At 48.8% G+C, this 22453-nt stretch overlaps 5 protein-coding genes across 5 annotated transcripts; 1 reads left to right on the plus strand and 4 right to left on the minus strand.

The window, feature by feature from the left end:
- Positions 1–761: 761 nt before the first annotated feature.
- On the minus strand, positions 762–1933 carry N7484_006421 (uncharacterized protein; the record flags this gene model as incomplete). Its single annotated transcript, XM_057116839.1, has 4 exons — positions 762–1561; positions 1619–1660; positions 1716–1769; positions 1852–1933. The coding sequence occupies 4 exons, from the start codon at positions 1931–1933 to the stop codon at positions 762–764; spliced, it is 978 nt and encodes a 325-aa protein (XP_056972722.1).
- Positions 1934–6012: 4079 nt separating this feature from the next.
- Positions 6013–8504, minus strand: N7484_006422 (grainyhead-like protein; the record flags this gene model as incomplete). The annotated part of the gene is made up of 5 exons (XM_057116840.1): positions 6013–6335; positions 6387–7610; positions 7678–8222; positions 8283–8405; positions 8491–8504. 5 exons carry the CDS (start codon positions 8502–8504, stop codon positions 6013–6015), a joined length of 2229 nt encoding a protein of 742 aa, XP_056972723.1.
- Positions 8505–13825: 5321 nt separating this feature from the next.
- On the minus strand, positions 13826–16379 carry N7484_006423 (zinc metalloproteinase family protein; the record flags this gene model as incomplete). Its single annotated transcript, XM_057116841.1, has 5 exons — positions 13826–13922; positions 13974–14100; positions 14150–15890; positions 15944–16036; positions 16104–16379. The coding sequence occupies 5 exons, from the start codon at positions 16377–16379 to the stop codon at positions 13826–13828; spliced, it is 2334 nt and encodes a 777-aa protein (XP_056972724.1).
- Positions 16380–18100: 1721 nt separating this feature from the next.
- Positions 18101–19311, plus strand: N7484_006424 (uncharacterized protein; the record flags this gene model as incomplete). The annotated part of the gene is made up of 2 exons (XM_057116842.1): positions 18101–18160; positions 18340–19311. 2 exons carry the CDS (start codon positions 18101–18103, stop codon positions 19309–19311), a joined length of 1032 nt encoding a protein of 343 aa, XP_056972725.1.
- Positions 19312–19906: 595 nt separating this feature from the next.
- N7484_006425 (putative DNA ligase I) lies at positions 19907–22405 on the minus strand (the record flags this gene model as incomplete). The annotated part of the gene is made up of 1 exon (XM_057116843.1): positions 19907–22405. One exon carries the CDS (start codon positions 22403–22405, stop codon positions 19907–19909), a length of 2499 nt encoding a protein of 832 aa, XP_056972726.1.
- Positions 22406–22453: the final 48 nt, after the last annotated feature.

Genomic DNA, 22453 nt, shown 5'->3' on the forward strand with positions numbered 1-22453 from the left:
CATCGAGCATTACTGGCGGTGTCATGCTTGTTTGAGTGTTTAAGTGTGGGGTTTGGTGTAGTTTGTAGTTAAAACCACTGCTGACACATCACTGCCAAGAGTCTGCATCAGCCCCACTCAGACACAAGCTCTTTCCTACGAGATCACATTTTGTTAGCCGTAGTTCAATGAGAATAGCGCTGAATTACTGAGTGTAGAAAGTGATTGCAGATAAGGGAGACTGGATATGCTCAGGGAAGGAGGGCCAAAAGCAGAAGAAAAGGAGGGGGTTGACTTTGATAGAATAAAACGCAACTGAGGCGCACGGGATAACTTCACGTGCCCGGATTGAATGAGACTCCATTTCTTGCAATCGAGATTCGAGACCTGTTAATGCCATAATCATATTGGAAATACTTTAAGAGTCCTGACTGTCACTAATGGATTTCAACCAGCGTTCAAAATTCAGAAGCCAGTCGCTGACAGAGCTCGGTTGACCACATCAACCTGTTGGTTCACTTGAATTGATTGGACTACGAGAAGAGAACACTGGGAAAACACATATATTAGCTAAGCTAATTGGCTACCATGTCGTCAGCCATAAGATATGAAAAATGAGAATATTAGAGCAGCACATGTTGCATCCCAAGGTACCATAGGGCACGAGACTAGTCCATCGTGCAAAAACAAAGACTGAAACTAAGAAACACCGCAAGGAGCTCACGGTCAATCCCGCAGTGAGCAGGAGCCTAGTGCAACCTTATGCGGAAGCTTGTAGAGCCTCACAAGGTGCTAATGAAAAGCAAAGTCACGAAGCCAGTGACAACAATGTTGACAATCTTGCTCGGGACCTTGGCAGCCTTAGAGAATGCCTTGGTAGGAGTAGGGTTGCCGGGAAGACTTCCACTGGGGGTTGGGTGCCCGCCAGCGGAAGGGTTGTTGCCAGCAGGAGGGTTGTTACCGGAGGAAGGATTGTTGCCAACAGGAGGGTTGTTACCAGCAGGCGGGTAGTTACCAGTGGGAATGCCAGGAACATCAGGAATGCTCTTGGTGGGAGCACCAGGAACGCTGGGACTAGGAGGAGCACCCGCAGGGGGAGCGCCGGGAACGGCGGGAACACTAGGAGCAGGAGGAGCGCCAGGACCTAGGCCAGGGGCTCCAGGAACGCTAGGAACACTGGGAGCAGGCGGGTGGCAACCTGTGGTGTGAGAGCACTCAATAGAAATTGTAACGACTGGCACAGTTGGAACGGGGGACATTCCAGTCTTGGAGCCAGAAGGGCAGGGCTCAACAACAGTATCAGTTGAAGTGCTAACTTGGGCAGTTTGCCCAGGGGTGTTTGACTCAGAAGGCGAAATGCCAGGAGTGACAAGAGGGGTTCTCGACATGGGAGTCTCAGAAGTCACAGCTGGGTCGCTGGAGGTCGAGGACTCAGTCAGAATAAGAGGAGTCGAAGCAGGAGCGCTCGAGATAGAGGATGCAGTTGGGACCGCAGATGTCCAAGAAGTGCGAGGGCAACCCGGAACATCTGGGGCACAGCTGATTTCAGTGGAAGTCGAAGTGACATAATCAGTCGACAGAGCTAAGAAGTTTCAGTAGGTAGAATATGATGAGAAGAATTCAATTGAAGGGAGCTTACCGCGAGCGACAAGCTTGTTTGCTAGAATAGGGAAGTGGTCAACTGTCATATCATATTAGTGTACTGAGTTCCCGCATCAGAACATGAAGTGACTTACGACCACGCAGGTTAACACGTCCACGATTGGCGTGGATATCAGAGACATCACGATCTGAGAGTGGGTAAGCATATCATTGAAAATTAACAAGGCGTATCGAGGAGTTGAATCCCCTCGCCCAGAAGAATAAACCTACTGATAACAGCAGCCTGTGCCATCAACGCAAGAAATTCGATGACAAGGAGCACCGCCTGAAGGGGAGCGCGAACGAGGATCATCGTGATGGTTCAATATGTCAAGCGACAGACGAGTTGATGTAACGAGTGTGATAAACGAGGGACAAGGGGATGAAGGTTGGGAACGAGAAGATGAAGGTAGGGAGACAAGAAGAGGAAGAAGATGAAAAAGAAAGAAGCTCATGAACATCAACAACAATGAAAAATCACGCTAGTGAGAGTGGAAGTTGCCATCTTGCGCTGTTTTGGAAGGTACGACCCTTGAGGAGGAGCTCTGTGCTTATACCAAGTATCAAGTGAGGTGGACACTAAAATGTGCCTGGAAAGCTGCCTAACTCGGTCTCCATATACTCATGTGCATCACTGAGAGCAATGTTGAGAACATAGCATAGGATTTATGATTATTGGCTGAGTACCTAATCTAGGGAATCATGAAGATACCTAGATGGTTGCTGAACTCTCTATGAATGTCAATGAGCCACGGGAAAGCAATCTACTCGGGAAACAGACATGAAATGGATTCGATGTCATCAGTCTGATTACACGATCTGACAATTATCTAATGAGAAAACATTCGAAAAAATGGTTTTCGAAAAAAATGCACTGAGGGAATCAATAGCCACAGGGAAATTGTCTCCAGTCTACACAAGGGAACTGGCGTATAGACGATGTGCAGTGCTGCAGACGACGTAGACTTTGTGGTCCTGCAACTCTGCACGCCGTCCCCAAGCAAACCGTTGCAATCAAACTTGGAGTAAGCACATATCCACGCTACAACTAGATATGCGTCGTTCGAGAGCTCATAACATGTGGAACACGAGGGAGATGTAGAGCCTCAAAGCCAAACAGGTTAGGGCTGAAGCTTGGATACACTGAAGTAAATAACTAGCATTTTATTGGCCGAAAACACTCTCAGCCCTATATGCACCGGTCACCCAACAAGCTTATGTCTGGAGGCCAAACGGCCAGCTTAGCCTATACAGAAAATACCACTTCGAAGCGAAGCACTAGCCCAGTCAAGTCCCAAAATATGTGATGTCCTTGTGTCCACCAGAGCGTACAGTACCGTACCACAAGAATAAAAAAAAGCACGGTCAACCAAAACCCTCGGAGTCCAAGGGGCAGTACCGAGTCGGAAGTCGGCGATTCGGTAAGTGGAAACCGATTCTTCTCGCTACATCCCGTGTCCCAACGGGACTAGAGATACCCCAATCCGCTAAGAAACAAAAACAGAGACAAATACCAGACCGCTACTAATTACTAGCGCAATGTTTATTATACGGTACGCATACGGGAAATCTCCAAGCGGTTCTAACCATGTACCGGGATGAGCCGCGTGGTAAAAGTCAAGTGGGGCGTGGCAGCTATCAGTACTCCGCTTCCAAGGAACATTGCCGATGATGTCATGGGGCTTTGCGGAAGGCTTATTGGGCGTTATTGAAAGGCCAAATTACATGCCAGCGAGGCCATACCTGCGCTCAGTCCTTTGAACGAGGCGTAGTGAACACAAGGGTCACCCTGGGATCCGGTCGGGTTCGTAATTACGCTCTAGATTCCATACCAGGAGATTGCCCCGAATGGGAGGAGGGGCTGAGGGGCATGATCGATCTCGATCTACGAGTGGAATGAACTAGAGGGAAGGGTAATATGACAGGGGAGGGGATCGGCAGGAACGTGACCAATGGTTTTTCTGGATCTGAATTTGGGCTGATTCAAAGAGCGAGATGGCGGGGCAGCTGGGATGGTCTGGTCTAGTTTAACGGGCTGACGTCATGAGGAGCCCCGGCTTCTCATCCGGCCAGTGCGAAGGCGCCGTTTACTTTAGGCGGCTGGCGTGGGGATTTCGGAAGAGGGGATCTTCATCTACTGTAACGGAGATTTCCCCGGAGGACTTTCCTTTTATTATTATGTTAGTGCTTCGCTAATTGCATCTGGGTCCATAGCCAGCGAAGCGGTTTCAAACGGTGCTACCTTGTGCTCCGTTGTGGGCATTCATAGGAACACGTGTAACGACTCCGAGTGCGCTAAAATTGAGCCCATAAGGGAAGGTGCGCGACGGCATAAACCTTCGCAATACGTGATACGAGACGCCAAACATTCAACAGAAGGTTGAATGGTCTTATCCCTCACAAAATATACCTATCATGTTGTAGATGAGACTGTGGAAGAGAACGCCACACCTATAGGGGAGTGGTGAACCTTGCTCGCAATATACATATGCCATACCTAACTCGGCAACCTATTGCAACGTCATTCGCGAAAAACACACTAAATGAGCCACTTAATTTTGCGAAGAGGGAAGAGGATACTACTCCAGAAACTAAGATATCACTAGTATCAAAAAGGCAGCTCCAACGGCTCTATGGTTCTAGATGCGCTCAACATGCACACTATATTCACATTAAACGTCACCAATTGAACGCAATGGGATAAATTTCCCCGAAATCCCAAACTTAAAATCAATTGGCCAAGTAATGACAAAAAGCCTACCGTTTTACTCCGTTCCTTAATTTCAATTCGATCCATTTCGACGACTAAGGAAAGACCCGGAACCAAAAAGAATCGAAATCACCGTATCATCCACACTACAAAAACAGTATCTCAAAGAAAAATGACGTAGTAAAACACAAACTCAATGATGCAACCATATGAGCCAATTGAATCAGATGGAGATACAACTCCGGCGCCAATGCAAAATTTCCATTATGGTTGGCTAGCAGACAATGGTAGCTCAGCCCGCCAATCGCATCCATCTCTCAGAACGGATGCCTCATCCCCAATTCTCCCGCTTCGGGTAACATACATCATAACCGTCCATGGCACCATAGCGTCGCCTCCTTCACACTGTGGTTGGTGTCTCGCTCTCACCCGTGAGACTGTTACCAGGTTGCTGGGCCCGGCTCTGGGGGTGGGGCCGTTCTTTCAATTCAATTTTTTTTTTTCCCAATAATGTCTTTCCTTCGCGGTTCGCTTTCAATCTGAACGTGCATCCGTGTGGGCTTTTTTGTTACCGTGGTAGATTTGGAGTCGTGGCTTGATGATCTCGGGGTTAGTTCCTTAACAGCTCAAAATTGCGTTTCGGTCTCGCAAGCTGTGAACCCGCTTTTATGGGGTTTGGGATGTTGGTTTACCCACTACGGCAAATTGAAAATGGATACGAAATTTGCGCTTTGTTACGTATGCGTTTTCGATCGCCAAGACTAGTGCCGAGCATTATGTCTGAGCAAAAGGGATGCCCCCGCATGGAGAGCACTTTGAATAAAATTTCATGTTCAAGTATAAATGTGGTTTGAGGTTCAGTAAAAGGTATTTGATCTTATAAACTAGGTTGTCGTGTTCTGTAACCTATCCATGGAATATTTGTTGGATTCTTAACCTCGTCCCCGGTGTCGGATAAGATCCAACGTATACAATGCGCCCACAATTGAATAAAATAGCTGAACACAGAAAGTCAAAACGCTCAACGACATAAAGTGCAGAGCAGGACAGGACACGCAAAGTAAATAGGGGCAGGTTTCCAAAATTGGAATGGGGTATCAACTTCGTGTGCTTCGTCCCTAATCCAGGCCAACGAAAACAACTTTGAAAATAATAAAGTAAAGTAAGCAACAATGTGTATACCTCAGCAACTTTGCACCAGGTCGGCCCGTGAACTCATATACCGTCGCAGGGTGTCCCAACGCCTTCAGATTCAGTAGAAAGAAGAAATATGGAATGCAGCAGAAAGAAAGAACAAGAATTCATCAACGCGTAGTGGGACAGGGTATCATTGCCCGGAGATTCGTGTATTATCACCGTAATCAATAACGCCCCTGGAATGATTGATAACCGCCATTTCATTGACAATAGAACCAATATAAGATAATAGACATCCATTAAAAGGAGACTGCAGAAGGAAAAAGCGAAAAGGTGCAGGCCTCTGTCGCTTGCACGCCAGGTGCAAGGGATATCAATCTCAGGTAAATAGTATGCTCATAGGTGTAAGCATGTAGACCGACGAGATTGAGGCGAGAACCGGAGCGACGATCGGGAAAAGAAGACGGAACTGTCAATCTATGAGGAGCACAGGAGGGAAAGTGCTGAGGATTATCGTGACATGATCTATGAAGTGTGGTAGTCCGTTAATATGTTAATTTGATCTCCACCGGGGAGCCAGGCGAGACAGGCGAGTCGTGATTTTTGACTTCAACGTCAGGCGTTTCGTAGATATCGACAACCATGTCCTGGCCTTCCGGTAGCTCGCGGACCACATCGTCATCGACCATGATTCGTAACCCGGCTTCATTGACGTGTAGTATGCGAACAATCCGTGATGGGTCGATTTGTTGCTTCTCCGAGATTTTCTTCATTAGGTCCCGGACTGTGCGCTCTGTTAAGTAGATAGCACGGTAGTAATCAGCGGGATGATTCTCGTTCCCTGAAAATCGGACGTAGAAGCATGCAACTATATTGGAATTAGTAATGGGCGTAATCATGTTCAGGTGAATTAACTTACTCGGCTTGGGCGGTCGCTCAGCAGGAGGTCGATAAGTAGGGTCGATATCCACAGCCTCGATGAATCCTTGTGAAACCCTGTCCTTAGATGCCACTCTTGGAACAAAAATTGGGTTCTTTTCCTTCATGTTCAGGTTCTTGTCTTTCAAATACGGAGCAGTGCCAAAGTGCGGTGAGTTCATGTTCAAGGAAGCATGACTGCTGGTCGGTGATAAAATCAAGGACTCCATAGACTGCGAAGCACTGTGGTTTTGGTAGTTCAGGCCATCTGTTTTAACAAACTCGCTTTCCGCCGGTAATCGAACTGGGTATTGATCAGGATCATCACCCTCTTCGCCACGAAGAGCAAGGATGCTTATGGACCGAGTTGACGAGAACATATCCTGCATCATGGCCAACTTCGATTGTAGATCATCCTCCAATGATAATTTATCGGAGCCATCCTGTGAACCTGAAGACCAGGCGCGCTTGTGCTTCAGTGGAGGCTTGGACCGGTCTGTTGATTTCACGCCCGCGGAGGCATTTGTGCCACGCTTGCGCTTGCCAAATCCACCGCCCATCTCAGCCTGAGCGATCTGCTGCTTCAATTTCTCAATGGTCTTCTTAACGTGTGCAATATCGTTGGACAGTTTTCGTTCAGCGCCATGGTCTCGGAAGAGCTTGACCTTGCAGTAGCACACCTCCGGCTCGCGCGAACCACCCGCATCTTCCCCTGGTGAGAGAAGCTCGGTCTTCGCACAAAGCCGAACAGGGATACCCTTAACACCCTTCGAGTGACTAAAATCAGTAGACAAGAAGTTAAATCGCACGGGAATACTACAGTCGGAAGAGCCAGTAGCTGGGTTGGCGGTCCAGGTCACACAGAACCCATCAAAGGACATCTGCTCGATCTGCAATTGGCGGTGCTTATGTTCATCGCCGCCTTGAAGCGGGTCCACATATTCGACGGCTAGAAGTTTGCCTCCTCGTTGGTGTGCTTCACTAGTACCTCGACCTTCCTTCCATAATTGCCAACAGGCAGCTGGCTTCGACCTCTGCTCTTCTTCCTCGAATGAGACGCGGACAAAGGTTCGGTAACGTAGTGGACCGGAGCTGGGCATCGGCGGCTGCGAATCCACTACTGATAAATTATAGGCCTGGCCCTTATTGAGGTAGGACACAGGAATCTCTCTCGCGTGCTTGACCATTGCGGTCGGAGCACGCAAGGAAACTATTATAACGGAATCTGGCGAACAAGTTAGAAATTTGATCTCGGTCATTAAGTTGCCATTCATCATGTACGTACTTTTCACCGGCGTATGTTAAACCAATCGGATGAGTGGCAGGGACTGATGAAAATTCCGTCGAGGCTGTCATACTGGAGATATTTGAAGCTGTATCGAGCTGAATTCCATTGACCGAAGAGTCATCCACTGTCTCATCCATGACATCGTAACCTGGATCGCGCTGCATGAAAGCGCTCGGTGCGTAAGAGGCTTGCAAGTAAGGATTCATTTCAGGCATCTGGTGTCCAAGGAACTGGGGGCTGAAATGCCCCATTACAGGATGGTTTTGGGGCCCTGTAATGGGATTGCTGAGCGAGAGCGGAGTCATAGTGTGCAAGCCGGCGGTTGGTGTGTGCAGGTCGCCTGCTTGGCTGTGGAAAACGGCGCCCATACCGCCGGAGTTGGGGGTGTAGAAGCCAGGGTGTTGGTTGGCCATAGGAATCATGTTCATTGAGGCTGGATCCATCCAGGACGGCGAAAAATTGAGATCTTGTAGGTTCCGGGGTGTACGCTCGGGCATGAATTTCATATTGTGGTCCTCTAGTTTCACGTCGTGGCCTTGCACATTCGATCTGTGTCGGTTCACCAAATCAGTCTCTGATCTCAATGCTCTGAAATTAAAATCCACATACCCGCCTATTCCTGTGAAATGGCCATGACTTCCCTCATCCTCACTTTCACGACGAGGTACTACATCGGAGAAGGTCTGTTGGAAGCGACTGATGAAGTCATCGTCGGGCTTCTGGGTGTTGTTTCTATATTGAATAACGTGGTTAGCATTTGATGACTTTTCTTTCCTTTTCTATAATCTGAATTATAGAGTTCCAGGGCGGTACCCACCGGTTGCGAAACATTGAGGGTGTATGAATCTACTGGCAGTGCTTGACGTGGGATGCGCAGAGAATAGGAGAATCGGAAAATCGAACAGGTAGATTCCGATCTGTATGAACCATCTGACTTGTGGCGAAACGATGTGACCACAAGAATTGCGTTGTCGTGGTCCCTTTTTAGCGTGTAGAGGGGGCTTTTCCCCAATCCCGACAACTCGGATACGGTCAAAAAGTGTATGGTTCGTTCGGGACAATCTTCAACCGTTCGACAACGGATTTCATGCACTGAAATACCGGTTGGACAATATCGAGGGCTGTTGTGTTTGCACCTTAGGATTTGGTGGTAGTGTCAAGAAGATTGAATAAGGAGTGTGGGGGTCGTGGCTCAAGAGGGGGGGTGCGTAAGATAATGTCTATGCGAACTTCACGAAAAAAAAAGCGGAGACAGGAACAGACGGAAGGCGGCGGGTCTGGACCAGAATATACTCTGGATTTTTTTTTTTTCGGTCGAGTCTGGATTGTGTCACCAAATTGCCACAGGAAGTAGGGGAAAGGTGCCAAAAGTGTCCAATGTGTAATTGGGAAAGGTTTCTTTTGTATGCGGGTGCTGAAGGGGATCCCGAATATCGAAATAAAAAATAGAAAAGAGACGAAGGAGGGGTGGACACACGGTCTATGATGTTATGAAAAGGAAAAAATAGAGATGAGGGTACGGTCCATGGAGCCTCCAATAACGAATAGCAAAGAAACCTAGGATCGACTGACCATAACTGAGCCACAGTTTAGAAGGGGTGTGTAGTGGGGAGGGATTATTGAGGCTTTCGGAAGTTTGGAGAGGTGTTGCCACTGCCGATAAGGACCAGGGGTCGCATAGAGAAGGTAGCTTGGGAGGTGATTTGGGGAAATGTTTTTAATTTCTTTTTTTTTTTCTTTGGGAATTTTAATTTATCCTTTTTCTTTTTCTTTCCCTTTCCTTTTTTTTCCTTTTTCTGGAGTGGAGAGAGAAATTCTATTTAGTTCTTCCTTCTATGGAATGGAAATGATTGGTACGAAGGGGATAGGAAGAGGAACGGGAGAAAGAGCAATTATGGAGAACAGTGATTGGAAGGGAAAAGAAAAAGTCATGACCCAGTGTCAAGTGGAGCCGTTACTAAAATTACTGCTTGAATTTAATTTTTTTTCTTTTCGGGACCAAAACGTAACTTACGGTGTATTATCGGGGTATTACTGATCGAGGAGGAGCTTCGATCGATCCGAGAATGGATCCTGAGCGAATTGGAGAACTTCATGCCCTAGACGAAAACTATGCCCCTGGATGAAATTGCAGCCCCATTTTGAGACGATTTCCATGATTGCGATGTTTAATCCTATGATCAGCATCTCGATGATCCAGCCGGAGTCGTTCCGTCTATCGATAAAGGCGTCCCGAGTGTCTGGGTTCAAGCTTCCCCCACACGGCAACCTTTAAACGTTGACATGCCTAATTTTGGACAAACCGAACAGTGTATCATACTGACGCATCTGTAGAGATAATGATTCAAACAAACCCTTATTGTGATAGATCATTCGTCAACACAACTAATTTCCGCGCCAATGGATGTATAGTAAAATCAAATAGATTAATTTTCAAGCCAAAAATCCGACCCAGAACGTGGCCGGTGGCGTCGAAGCGGTAAAGAAAAGACACCTTGTCCACTACAATCCACATAAAACGGTGTAAGTCGCAGATCGAATGGTGCACATGATGGCTATCGACGGTAGGCATCGCAGGCAACGAGATTTATCACATTTCTAAAATATGTCAGTCCGAGAGAAGCCATATGCAGCACATGTGGCTTGAAGCCATTTCCATGGGTCGAGGTGTGGCCGTGGCCTGACTCAGTGTGATAGGCGGTTGATCGGACCGGACTTGCCCCGTCGTCAGTACAACAGACTGATCCCGATCATCGACGATTGCAGATACCACGGTTAAGAGCAAATGAGGCGTACGTTGACATCGGTGTCAGCAAACAATTCTTATCTCCGAGTATCGCCTTCCTAAAAGCACTGTAGGTATCCGTTCAGAGATCGAGAACGATCGGGGAGATACCACGGGTCCCGAGGGCTCTCGGCTGTTCGCGAAGGCACGAACTGGTTCGATGAACTGGCCAAAAGGTCTATGCCCTATCAATCAAGCTGAAATTTTGGATCAATGCACGTTGACGTTCTCTTGGGAATGGGCAATCTATTATCACAGAATATATCAAGTACAAGCAATGTGTATTCATAATTTCCCTTTTATGTAGAACATCACTCCGTACAATACAACGTACGCCATTACTTGGGGACTGGAACGCCAGGAGCACAATACAGTGCGATCGGAAATACGCAGTCCTGACAGTACAGCCCCCTTTACTCTACCCCAAGATTGATTGCTGGGTTGACAGCCCGCCAATCAAATGGCCAGAAACCCCTACTGCACGTGCCATCGACAGTACCAATACGCAAGGTTACACGCACGGGACATTCTAAGCCGAGGGCCGTGCAATCAGACTTTGGGCGGCTACCAAATTAAGTAACCCAAATTTGGACCGTTCGTGAAAAGCCGTAGATACTATGACGGCATATAGTATTTAGGCATAGGTACTTATGCGCGTGGCGAGCATCCCTGCAAACAACACTCCTAAAATGACACAGGTCACATGGTCTTTGAACACTCTGATTCGCCGGATGAAAAGCCGGATCGAAAACAGAAGGGATTAGAAAGACCCACGATGAATCTTGCTGAATTCGGTAGTGATGCTCAGTACAGGATGCTCGATTCGAAAGCTCCACCGTCAGACTCAGCACAGACAGCCATTTCTGTATGCTCTTAAGCCCAAAAGCCATAAGGCGTTCTCCATCATAACATTCATCACGATAATCTATGTATTATTCCGGAACGAAGCCATTGCACGCCCCTGGCATAGGCGGGCGTTCCCAGAGGCGCTCTTGTTGTTTTTTCGGGCTTGGAGGCTTTGAGGGGTGAGAAAGTCATACGTAGTGTTGATGCAAATCACTACCCCTTCTCATGTGGTTGTCGGTTGCATTTGATTCTGCTTTTGGGTGGACAGATATGCAGGCTTGCTTCGTGCGGTGACACGAAGAAGCGAGTGTACTTATGCATGTACCTGAGGCAGTTCTACGTTCGAAATGTATATTTGTAGCTAATGTTTTTGAGGAAGTAGGTCCCTGTCAATTTCAAGGTGTCGATATTTCGTGTCCACATTCTCCGCTAGAGCTTGAGCTAGCTGGAGACAACGCATCCTGGGCCTAGGTTTCGATCGAATTACATTGCTCTGTGTTCTTAGTGATAGTATCCCGGGCCCAGGAGAGGGGGTAGAAAAGAAAGCCACATCGTCATAGGAGGCTTATTGGGCGTTTGGATCGACAAGGGAGCAGGTGCCACCAGCACGAATGGGAATTGGAATGCTGGGGGCACGGCCAGGAGAACTGCAATGCTCTGAATGGGAGGACGGCAGAGCAGTCACGATAATAAATAAGGAACAGACTGGAAATTTCGGTCGGTGGCTTTATGTAGTAGTTGGTACCTATCCCTTCATAGGTTGTCGATCAATTTGTCTTATTGGTCGATTATTGTGAAACAGATGATATTAGAGCCACAGCTCGTTTTCGCGATCCTCGCAGCGGCGATCCTCAGCCACGAGGTGGACTCGAGTATTCGGCTGGCTTGCAGGAACCAATGGGATTGAAGGGATGGTGTCACGGTGGAGATCTTGGGCGTTAAAAACACACGGTTATCCTCGCAATTGACTGACACGGACACGCTGTACACGGTAGATAAAGACTAATTATATATATTGCGTCGTGCTCTAAAACCCTACAAAGCTAATTGTGTTCATGACGATCATGGACGTATATGCCACGGAGGGTAACATAGTATGAATAAGTGTATAACGGTGGCGCAAACAAAGGAAAAGGAAAACGGCTGCCTTTTCCGCATAGTCTATGACAACGCAGATCCGTTCTTCATCCAATAGCAATGACTAATGGGCAAGGCTAGGATCATGTAGAAGCATGTGCGACCACCTGGGCAGAGACTGGGCTAGTCAGGCCATGTAGCGGGGTTGCCACAGCGGAGATCAGTATCCGACTGAACCGCGCCACAGGAGTTCCAGCTGACGCAGCGCACCGACAGGGATGATCTGGAGCATGGGCTATCCCGTGTCTCAAGCGGAGAGAATTAAAAGCACTACCTATAGATTGTCCAACGTACGGACTACATCTGTTCATCATAAGGCAGACGGGACGGGCGGAACGGGGGTCTATGGCGTTGGACCAATCAGATGCGGTGGATGTACTCGGGGGAAGGAAGTGTGGCGAATTTCAGTCAGATGTGATCCTGCATGTCCGAAGTACGAATGATAATCCAAGTATGTACATTCTGCGGAGCTCGCTCATGACCAGATGGGTCTTGGTGGAGTAGCGAGAAAATGTTCCATCAGGTTGCGATCCATGCGTACGGGCTAGCAAGGATGTATGCAGGCTTTTGTCTGTATGGAGAAGGGACCTATTTCCTCGTAGATCTTATGCATTGAAATGATGAGTCATGCATGTTGCCCTATAGAGCTTACTGCGTATACATATCAGTTACCCTTTTTGGGGCTTTGATGTACTTTATCGAGTCAAGCATATGTACATCTCCACATTTATATGTTCATCAATTGGCTCGCATTACTTTCCCTGCCTTCACCGACAAATCATTTTTAGTGTGTATTTAAAGTCTCCGTTCTTTATCTCGGATATACATTTCCAGTACGCAAGCAATAGTACATAGAACAACCTCGATCACACAGTGTGGCTGTGTCAATTCGTCATTTTACCGAATGTAGTTCGATTAACGTAAGGCTGATGCAATATCGGCACGCCGAGAATTAAAGGGTCTGGAAGCGTCTGGAAGGTGAAGCACTGACCGCTGGCGACCATGCTGTGTGATATTATTCATCTATAGTCTGCCCATATGAATGTCCCTTGTACAAAATGTCCCGGTGCAGCCGCTGCACGAATCACCGTAGGCGCATTGACCTGTCGAGAAAAGCAACAAAGAAGAGAAAAGTGATGGTACGATGTGTACATGAATGCAGCCGCAAGAAAGCCCAACAACGCCGCTCGAAAGAAAGGAAGGAAAAAAAGCGAAAGATATGGACAAGGCCCAATGGCCTGACAGAACCTCGTGTATATTTACTGGCCGGTCCTTAGCCAGTTTTGCTTTGCAGGTCAACACCCGTGATGCAGGGGTAAAAAAAAAGGAAAAGATGAAAAGAATGTTCAAGTGTTGGTTAGCACGAGATATGCAAGAATCGCTTTCAATGTTGGACGATCAGTGAGAAACCATCAACCCAGGATCCACAGGATCCTGAGATACCGGCAATCTTATAGCCTAGAGGTGGGATTAAGGTGTGCCTAGAGTAGGAGTTAGCTATAGTTCGCATTTCCTCATGTTGAAGAACTTACCCTGATCCTCCATTAGGGTTGCCATAGAAGCTGGATTTTCTTCCCAGGCTCGTGAGAATCTCAATTCCATCAATCCAGAGGCCAGCTCGGACGTAGAATCCAAGTAAAATCTCCCCACGCCGAGTGTCTAGTCACGATTAGAATTGGCTCTTTGTGGCCTTGCTGTCATCACTTACCGAGGACAAATTCATCGCCGCCAGCTTTTCCGCCGCGTTTGCCAAACAGCTGAGTGGTCATATCCTCATAACAAAACTCGATGCCATCTAAAGCGCTTCCATGGTACACTTTGATAGAGGTCAAGAGCTTGGTCGCAATAAAGGCACATTCCAGAAGCAGTTGCTGAGGTTCACTGCCGTCCATCGAGGAGAAACCTAAAATTCCACTCTTGTAGCCTGTCTGACTCTTGGGGAGCTTGACCAAAGAGCTCTTCGATTTCAAAGCTCCGACATCCTCAACGGTGTAACTGCCCAGGGCGCCGGAGTAGACAATGACTTTCATCTTCTTTTTCTTCTCTTTCTCAGTGCCAAAGAGTTTCAGGCGAAGCTCGCTTTCGGTGAGAGTAATTTGTTTCGGAAGACCATTGCTGCTAGAATCGCTGTTCAGATATTCGATAGAGGTGTGGCAGAATTCATCGCCCTCCTTGTATAGCTCAATAAAAGCGACGCCAGATGACGCAGTGAACAGAATCTTACTATTTTCCACGGGCCAGACTTGGACACTGTCGTCTGAGCTTACCGTCGCATCACTTGGCAGTCGGAAACAGGGATGAAACCTGAAACGGAGGGCGTCCAACCGATGCCATCCACACTCGTCATTAGGTAGACACACCTTCAGGCCCTGAGCCTTGGTACGAGTGCAAAATGGCTCCTTGGTCAAAAAGGAGCGATTAAACTGTACGTAATCGCGGAGCATAACGCCAGACTCCTGATGGGGGCATCCAAAGAGGTGTCCCACCTCATGTAGATGAGCGCCAATGCCGATGTTCGCAGATTCCCAATTTGATCCCGCTTCGCCGTTGTCGTTGGCGACGAACTCCGTATCCGTCCGTGTGCAGTCGGAAAAGGCGTCCACAACTTCTTCCAAGCACGATGGGTAGGTTTGCAGACTGTGGGATCCAAAGATGGCCATTTTGATATCGTCACCGCCGGAGCCTAATGCGGCGTGGCCTGTGATTATTTGTTGCTCCTTCTCCCAGTGCGAGTCGAGCAGCAATACCGAGACGTATTGCTTCTGGCCGGGTCGAGTGTTGAAATGCTTTCGCACAGCTTCCTTTGCGATCGCGAACAACTCGTCTTTCTTCTGCGCATTTTTGTTTTGTTGGGCGATGTTGAGGTCCCGGAGCTCTGCTACTGTCTTATCAGTGCGAACAACGTGAATCTTGGCTTCGTTGCGCATCTGTCCGGCCGCTATATCGCGACGGCTCAGGGTCCCAGACTGCCACTCCTCCTCGAAGCGGAAGCAGCGTCGTCCAAGGTTGTTGCGGAACATCTGCTCCCCGGTAAAGGCCTGCCATAGGTACGCCGCCGTTCGGTATTTTCGAATTGCCATGTCCAAGTCATTGCCCTCTCGCTCCACCCGCTCTGGTACGGCATCGTAAGTGCCCTCTGAATCCTTTCCGAGTAAAACGACTAGCTGCAACGGTGGTGTGTTGACCAGGGGAAGGTAGTTGATGCAAATCCATTGGGAGTGAATCGCGGGGTGGGTGCTGCCGGAGGAGAGTTTGGGGGAGATGAAATCGAAGCGAAGGCGATTGGGACCGGGCACCAGGTGGACTAAGGCTTTGAAGTGAGATTCTGTGACGGGCCAGCCAGTCGATGGGAAGTTATCTTGGTGATGGAAGACCGTGATGTTTCCGTCCAGCGGGTGATTCCGTGGGTCTCCAATCTGGCCATAGACGAGTAGGACTTTTTGGTGGACCTGCATATGGATGTGTTAGTACTGGCCTCTTCGATCATATGCAGGACACGTACCCAAGAATTATCGGCGATTGACACAATCCTTGGCGCATATGGCGAGCTGGAAGGAGTTCGATAGACTCCATTTATGGATGACGAGGAGCTTCCCTAGTGAGGCCGACCTCCAATTAGCTCACTGAACCGTGTCCCCTTAGTCTCACGAGCTTCAACCTACCACCATGCTATTTCGTTGCGAGCGCGACCCCAACGGCCCCGGGCGCTGCGGGGGCGGGGGTAGAGGCGAGGCATTGCCATTCAGTTCGGTCAAGGAAGGAAGATTGGGGGAGGAGAGGGTCGGTTTGATCGACGATGGCGGAGTTATGGAGCTGTGGGAAGAGGTGTCGATCGTGGACGAAGATTTGCCGACCATTTCCACCTTTGCGGCAGCTGTTTTTGAATCGGTATGAAAACTCGCCTTTGAGCGACGACGCAACTGTTTGAAAAAGGCCATTTTGGGCAGGGCGGATTTCCAGAGTCAAGAGTTCTTCGAAGAAGAAACCCTGGAAAAAGAGGAGAGATGGGGGGGGGGGGGCAGTTGCCGTCAGGGTCAGGAACAGGAAAGCGCGACCGTTTGCGGCGGGTGACGACGCCGTGGATTCGCCCCGCAAAGAAGTGGGAAATAAAGGGTCAATTTGAGTCGAGCCAGATGAATTAAGGGGGAAAACAGAAGAACAGGAAATCAGTCCATAAGGCAACCGTCAATCGGAAGATCAATGAAAAGCAAAGAACAAAAGCCGACTGAAAAAAAAATAAAACAAGTCGCCTCAAGGCCCCGTCTATACTTAGCATGTATCAAAGTCCCAACCAGATTTCAATCTCCCTCAGTCCAAGGTACAGGGACTTTTAACCAATACATTACGTACCCCTCTAGCCCCCGAGAGCGACACCACTATCGCGAGTCGCAATGTTTCACCGGTGGATCTTTAATGATCGCCCTAACGCTCTTAGTTTCGATCTAGCGTCGAGCTAAGGCTTCACATACCAGTTTGAAGGTCCGTTCGTCAAGCTAATTCTGCTCGGCCGTTCAATTCTGAAGCACCTTAGAGATCTCAGGAAGTATGAGAGCTGCAAACCAGGACCCCCAGACCCCCCATGCCAATCTAATCTCGACGCAATATGCATCGATGGTGGTGGTCGGGATAAAAACCGGCTTTTGGCCCCTGAGATAAGACTTGTTGCTATGCCACATATCTGAGACTTCTAAAGTCTTGGAAGCCTTCGACTAAGCTGATCTGCATAGTGAATTCCGAACTTTAGGATTATCATGTCCCCCAAACTACCCTACGCCTATTTTCCTTGTTTCTGTACGCCACGCTATCACTGCAGTCAATTTATGCACGAGGGCCATTTTAGAGTCGGCATTTCCGGCATGGCCGTCGACTCGGCAATTTGACCCTAGACAGCCGCAAGGCCCTGAACTTATCGCTTGCACTTGCGTTGTGTCATGCTTGGTGATCTTTTTAGTGTTGGCAGTTCAAGGGGCCGTAAACGTAATGCAGATTCCGGAGATCTTAGCATTCCGCATCGAGACACTGACCTCATGGCAATTCCAGAGCTACATGTCCGACATGACATGGGTGAAGCTAGGGCTTTGAAGTGGAGCAGGAATCTGGAATGACATTCCAGATGATTTCTGTGGCAGACTCAGTCCCACTGAGAATCCGAGAAAATCAATTTGCGGTCTCAGGTGGGGAATCAGCCTTAGCCCACTCGATTAATCCGATTTTTTTTTTTCTTCAATGGTACTTGGGTATAGGTCCATGTTCTTGAAGAACATGAAAGAAACAAATCTCCTCTTATAGGTCAAACCGTATAGTTCGTGTCGGTACCAAGTGCAGGGCATGTGTGCATCCGTGGAATGAGTAAGAACACGACTTCGCGTAAATTGATCGCGTGGAACGCGTCGCAAACAACAACCTTCGAACCATAACTCTGCACTCCTTTTTCGTTTTTTGTTGATTGATTTTAACCTTTTTCCCCATTCAATTAAATTTCTCTATAAGACCCATTATATTATATTCTTCACCAAATCTCAGATCAAGGGCAATTTGGGGCTAGTGTGCCCTTCGGCTCCATTATCGATCGCCCAATTGGCTCCCTTTCCCGCCCTTGCCTTGCCAACCCGCAAACTGGGTCTCCGTCAGGTTCTCTTTCTCTTCATCATTGCCCAACATGACCCTGCCACAGCCTGGTTCAGCGGAGAAAACGATTCGCAAGATTGATATTGCCCAGGTAAGCGCATCCAGGGGAAAAAGGAAGGGAGGAGATGGACCAAATTTTGCAAGTGGGCCGGTGGTTGGGTCTTGTGCCTGATGCAGGAACACAACTGTAGAGTTGCCACCGCAAGAAGTTGCATACTTGGACCCTGTCAGGAACAGCTTTAGCTAATGCTTGATTTGCGGGGATCATAGGTGTCTCTGAGTCTACAGGACCGATTGGGCTTGGCCAAACTCAAGTACCAACATGGCCGGCTTCATGGGTTGACCTCCACCCTTCCAGACAACAAGGGTCGCCTTGATCTTGAAAAGCCCTCCGATTCCTCCTCCGACTTCTCTCGCAGCCGTTGTGAGACTCCCTTTACGTCCCCGCCCTTGCGAGCCTCGACCTATTCCAAGGAACTTCCTCGATCGGCCCGGAACAAGCATGCCGTTACCTTTGATTCTCTCGCCATGGCGCCAATGCTGACGGCAGGCCGCAAGCGTGTTCGGTCAGACTCCAATTCAGAACGTCCAGCAAAGGTGCCCCGAGTGTCATGGAAGAGTTCCCATCGACTGCCCGAGTCTTCTCCCGGCCTGGGCATCCGCCACACCTCACGACGGAGCCGAGTCCCCTTTATGTCCGAGGCGCCAATCCCAGAAATGTCATCGCCAGGATACCACGGCCACTCCGATGAAGAGAACGATCCTGATTTGCCCTTGCATAGTTTCCAGCATGTGAGCTCCATGGTGGGCTCTTCGCCTCCTCGTACTCCGCCCCCAAAGCACGCACGACTGGCACGAGCGGATCGACCTGGTGAATATGAAGATGATGGGGCTGGCTTATTGCTTTACCTGGCGAATTCACCAACTCCGGCTCGGGTGGCTGCTGGCTCGCATGCTCACATCTTCCCTCCGTCAACTCCTCCGAGTCAACATGCTGTCCTTGGAACCCCGGGCCAGCAATTCAACTTTGCGGACTTTGTGAATGTGACACCCAGTCCTGCACAGCCAGTTTGGGGTAGTCGAACTCCGGGAAACCCTTCTCGCACCCCTCTTGCTAACAAGGATGCCCGCAAACGGTTGAACTTTGACGCTCTCGTTCCTCCAAGCGGCTCTCCTCGAATGCCCACCAAAGAGGGTGCAGGTGGATTAGCTCTGCAACTTGGAGGCGAGCTACGTCCCTAAGTCCGCATTTCTCCATATTCTTCTCAACACCTTTTCTTTCACTTCTATGTCCATTTATTCCCCTTGCTTCCCATTACTTCTTGTGACGGCTTGACGATTTTGCTATGTATGCATCTACTTATCTGCCCTGACCTTTTAATTCCCCCCCTCTTGAAGCGTGCCGAGGCCTTTGTCATAGGCTAGTCTCGGATTTCCTATCAAGCACATCCTTCCTGCATCCACGGCGTTTCCTTTGTTCATGGCCCATGTCCTGCATTTCTGTTCCATGAATGACGTTTATTATATTCATACCTTGTCTTGCGTTGCCACGGCAGTTCTGCCTGCATTTCCTTTGCACTCAACATGTCCCTTATGATCCTTTGTACCCGACCTCATCGTGATGATCCGTGTACTTAATACTTGCCTGCTCTTACACAGGAGGTCTTCGACCACATGAATATAGCCAATAGTTTGAAGTCTCTGTGTTTTGTCTACCGATACTTCTTCTTGATTCATCTAATCGTATATCATTTCCTGCATAAGCTATATTATATGCATTACATTACCCCATCCACCATAGATTCGTCCCCAAACTTTAGAAGACCAACATATCAATTCATTCCTCTGCCCAACCCACATCATCTGCCCCATCCTTTGCCCCCGCCTCAATCGCCCTCTCCCCTTGCTTTCTCCACAAAAGCGCCAAATAATCCGAAGAACTAGCCTCATCAATTCCCTTATCCTCCCGGACCTTCAAGAACCTCGGAAACCTCAAACTCAAGCCCCGTTCCTCGCTCACAAGTCCAATAGCAGCCGGATAGGTCGGACTAAGCGTAATATCTGCAAAAGCCATCTCCCACACCTCCTGTGGCTCAAACCATACATCCGGCGTACCGAAGTATTCCACATACGCAGGTCTCGAGATAACATTTGCACTCCCGGGACTGTATTTCTCTTTATTGGCTGCGTAGAATTTATCCGTGAATCCGGACATGCATTTTGTTACGGCTTCGAGTGCGCCGGATTCGGGGTTGCGGACTGCTAGGAGGATCGGGGACCACCATTTTGCTTTGCGGCCTTGGCCGTGCCAGCCGGCTATTGGGATTAAATCTAGGGTTTCGGATGATGTGCTGTAGTCTTTCTTGACTTTGAGCCAGGATTCGAGGCGTTTGTCGGGTTCGTAGGTTGATAGGAGGGCTTTGCGGCGGCTGTTGGGTTTTTGCTTTTCTTGGGGATTGGTGGTGGGTTCCCGTTCTATTGAAGGGGTTTCTTCGGTGTTGATTTCGATGGGTTGTTTGGTAGGGTTTATTGCATTGTCGAGGAGTTTGACCATTATTCCCTCGCATTTGGCGTCTGTGGCACTTTTGAAAAATTCAAGTACAGTTTCTGAATCTGCGGATGTTGCATCGAGGCTTTTTACCCAGGTGAATCGTCTAGGGATTTCGACGAATAGACTCCGAAGTAGTTCGCGGCGTTCACGGAACGGGCGATCTAGAAGCGGCGAGCCGTTGAGATACATTAGGTCGAATGAGAATAGACAGACATTAACGGTAATGGCTCCGATGTCAACGTTCTTCTTTGCTCGGTTGGTGAGAGTTTGGAATGGCTGCAAGTCGCCATTTTGTTGGTCCACGGCGACTACCTCGCCCTCCAGAATAAAGCTCGAGACACCCTCACCCCGGATTTGGGGGACAAGCGATACCAGATCAGGGTACTTTTCTGTCATGAGCTCCAAGTGACGAGAAAAGATGGATACTTTGCCGTTCTCGTCGCAGTGCACTTGAGCTCGCTGTCCATCGTATTTGTATTCACAGCTAAAGTCTCGTCCTTGCAGTTTTGTCAACATGTCCGAAAGATCGCGCGTGATGCTTCCTAGCATTGGTCGGAGTGGAATGTGTAGCACCAGGCCGCACCGGAGAAGCAGTTCCTCACTCACGCCGATTTCGCAAAGACACGAGACGAGATCATTGTAATTTGGGTGTCTAGCGTAGGAAGCCTTGACGATTTCTTCTGCGTTAGTGTACAGCTCGGAGAGTTCGTCCTTCTTCAGCCGCGCGATTTCATGCTGTGGGAGAACGGTGAACTCTGCCCCAGCAGGCTTTGAGTAGAGGAATGCTCGCGCAAGAGCGATGAGCATGGTAGTTTTCACCGCGCCAATTCGGAGGTTTTGTGCCAAAGTGCGGACAATATATCGACTCTCCTCGGCCCCACGCGTATCTTGCAAGAGCTTCTCAACAACTCGCTGCTTTGTCTCCTGGCTTCCGGACCCTTTGCTCTTGGCGATTTTGAGGAGTGATTGGTATACACCTTTGATCTTCAGAGGTTTCGGCTTGACCAATGTGAAGCTTTGGCGTTTCTTAGCTTCGAAAGCAACATCTCCCGCATCTCCATGTCGATCGTAAAGCGTTTTGAGGCCTTGATTGTCCAGGCCATATATTTTCTTCAGAGCCTTGGAGATGGATGAACCGCCCAATCCTAGCTCCAGCTCATCGTATGGTGGCGAGATAGAGTTGGTTGCTAGCCAGACAGCCGGAAGGAGACTCTCTGGATCGCCTTCGATTAGGACTCGGAGGAAGTTGACGAGAGTATCGACAATTTTGATTCGGCTTGTGGTTGAATTTGCTAGGACAAAAGCCCTTGTTAGCAGAGCGTAGGTAGCATCGCCGCCCTCGGAGGCCCAGTGCGGTCGCAACTCCGCTGCATATTTGCCTGCGTCAAATGTTTGCGGGCTTTGATCAAAGGGTACGGTAAGAGAAACTGTGTCCTCTGTACCTGAGGATGATTGCAACGATAGTGTGTTCTTTTTGGCCGCCGTTGAAGTCCCCGGTGTTGTATCTGCAGGTATTAACGGGATTGGCGGAGCTGTAGTTGATTCGAATTCTATTGTCGTAGGTTGAGTATCACTTGAAGTAGAGGGTTGATCATTATTATCATCATTCCATTCAGCCTGGAGCTTGCGCGCCAAAGCTTCATCCGAGAGGGTCTGCTCAGTGACGTCGGGCTCGACTTTCACGGGTTGTTTAGTCTGCCCTTTAAAGAATGACTCGATACCGCGCGATTTTTGCGGCGATGATTCATTACCATTGTGCTTGCGCTTTTTAGCTGGGCTGGACATATTTCAATGTATGGGTGAGCAGGCACTTGCATTGCCACTGGAGCAGTT

Source organism: Penicillium longicatenatum (genome assembly GCF_028827895.1).
Source record: "Penicillium longicatenatum strain IBT 33135 chromosome Unknown contig_3_segment0_segment0, whole genome shotgun sequence".
Taxonomy (NCBI): Eukaryota; Fungi; Ascomycota; class Eurotiomycetes; order Eurotiales; family Aspergillaceae; genus Penicillium; species Penicillium longicatenatum.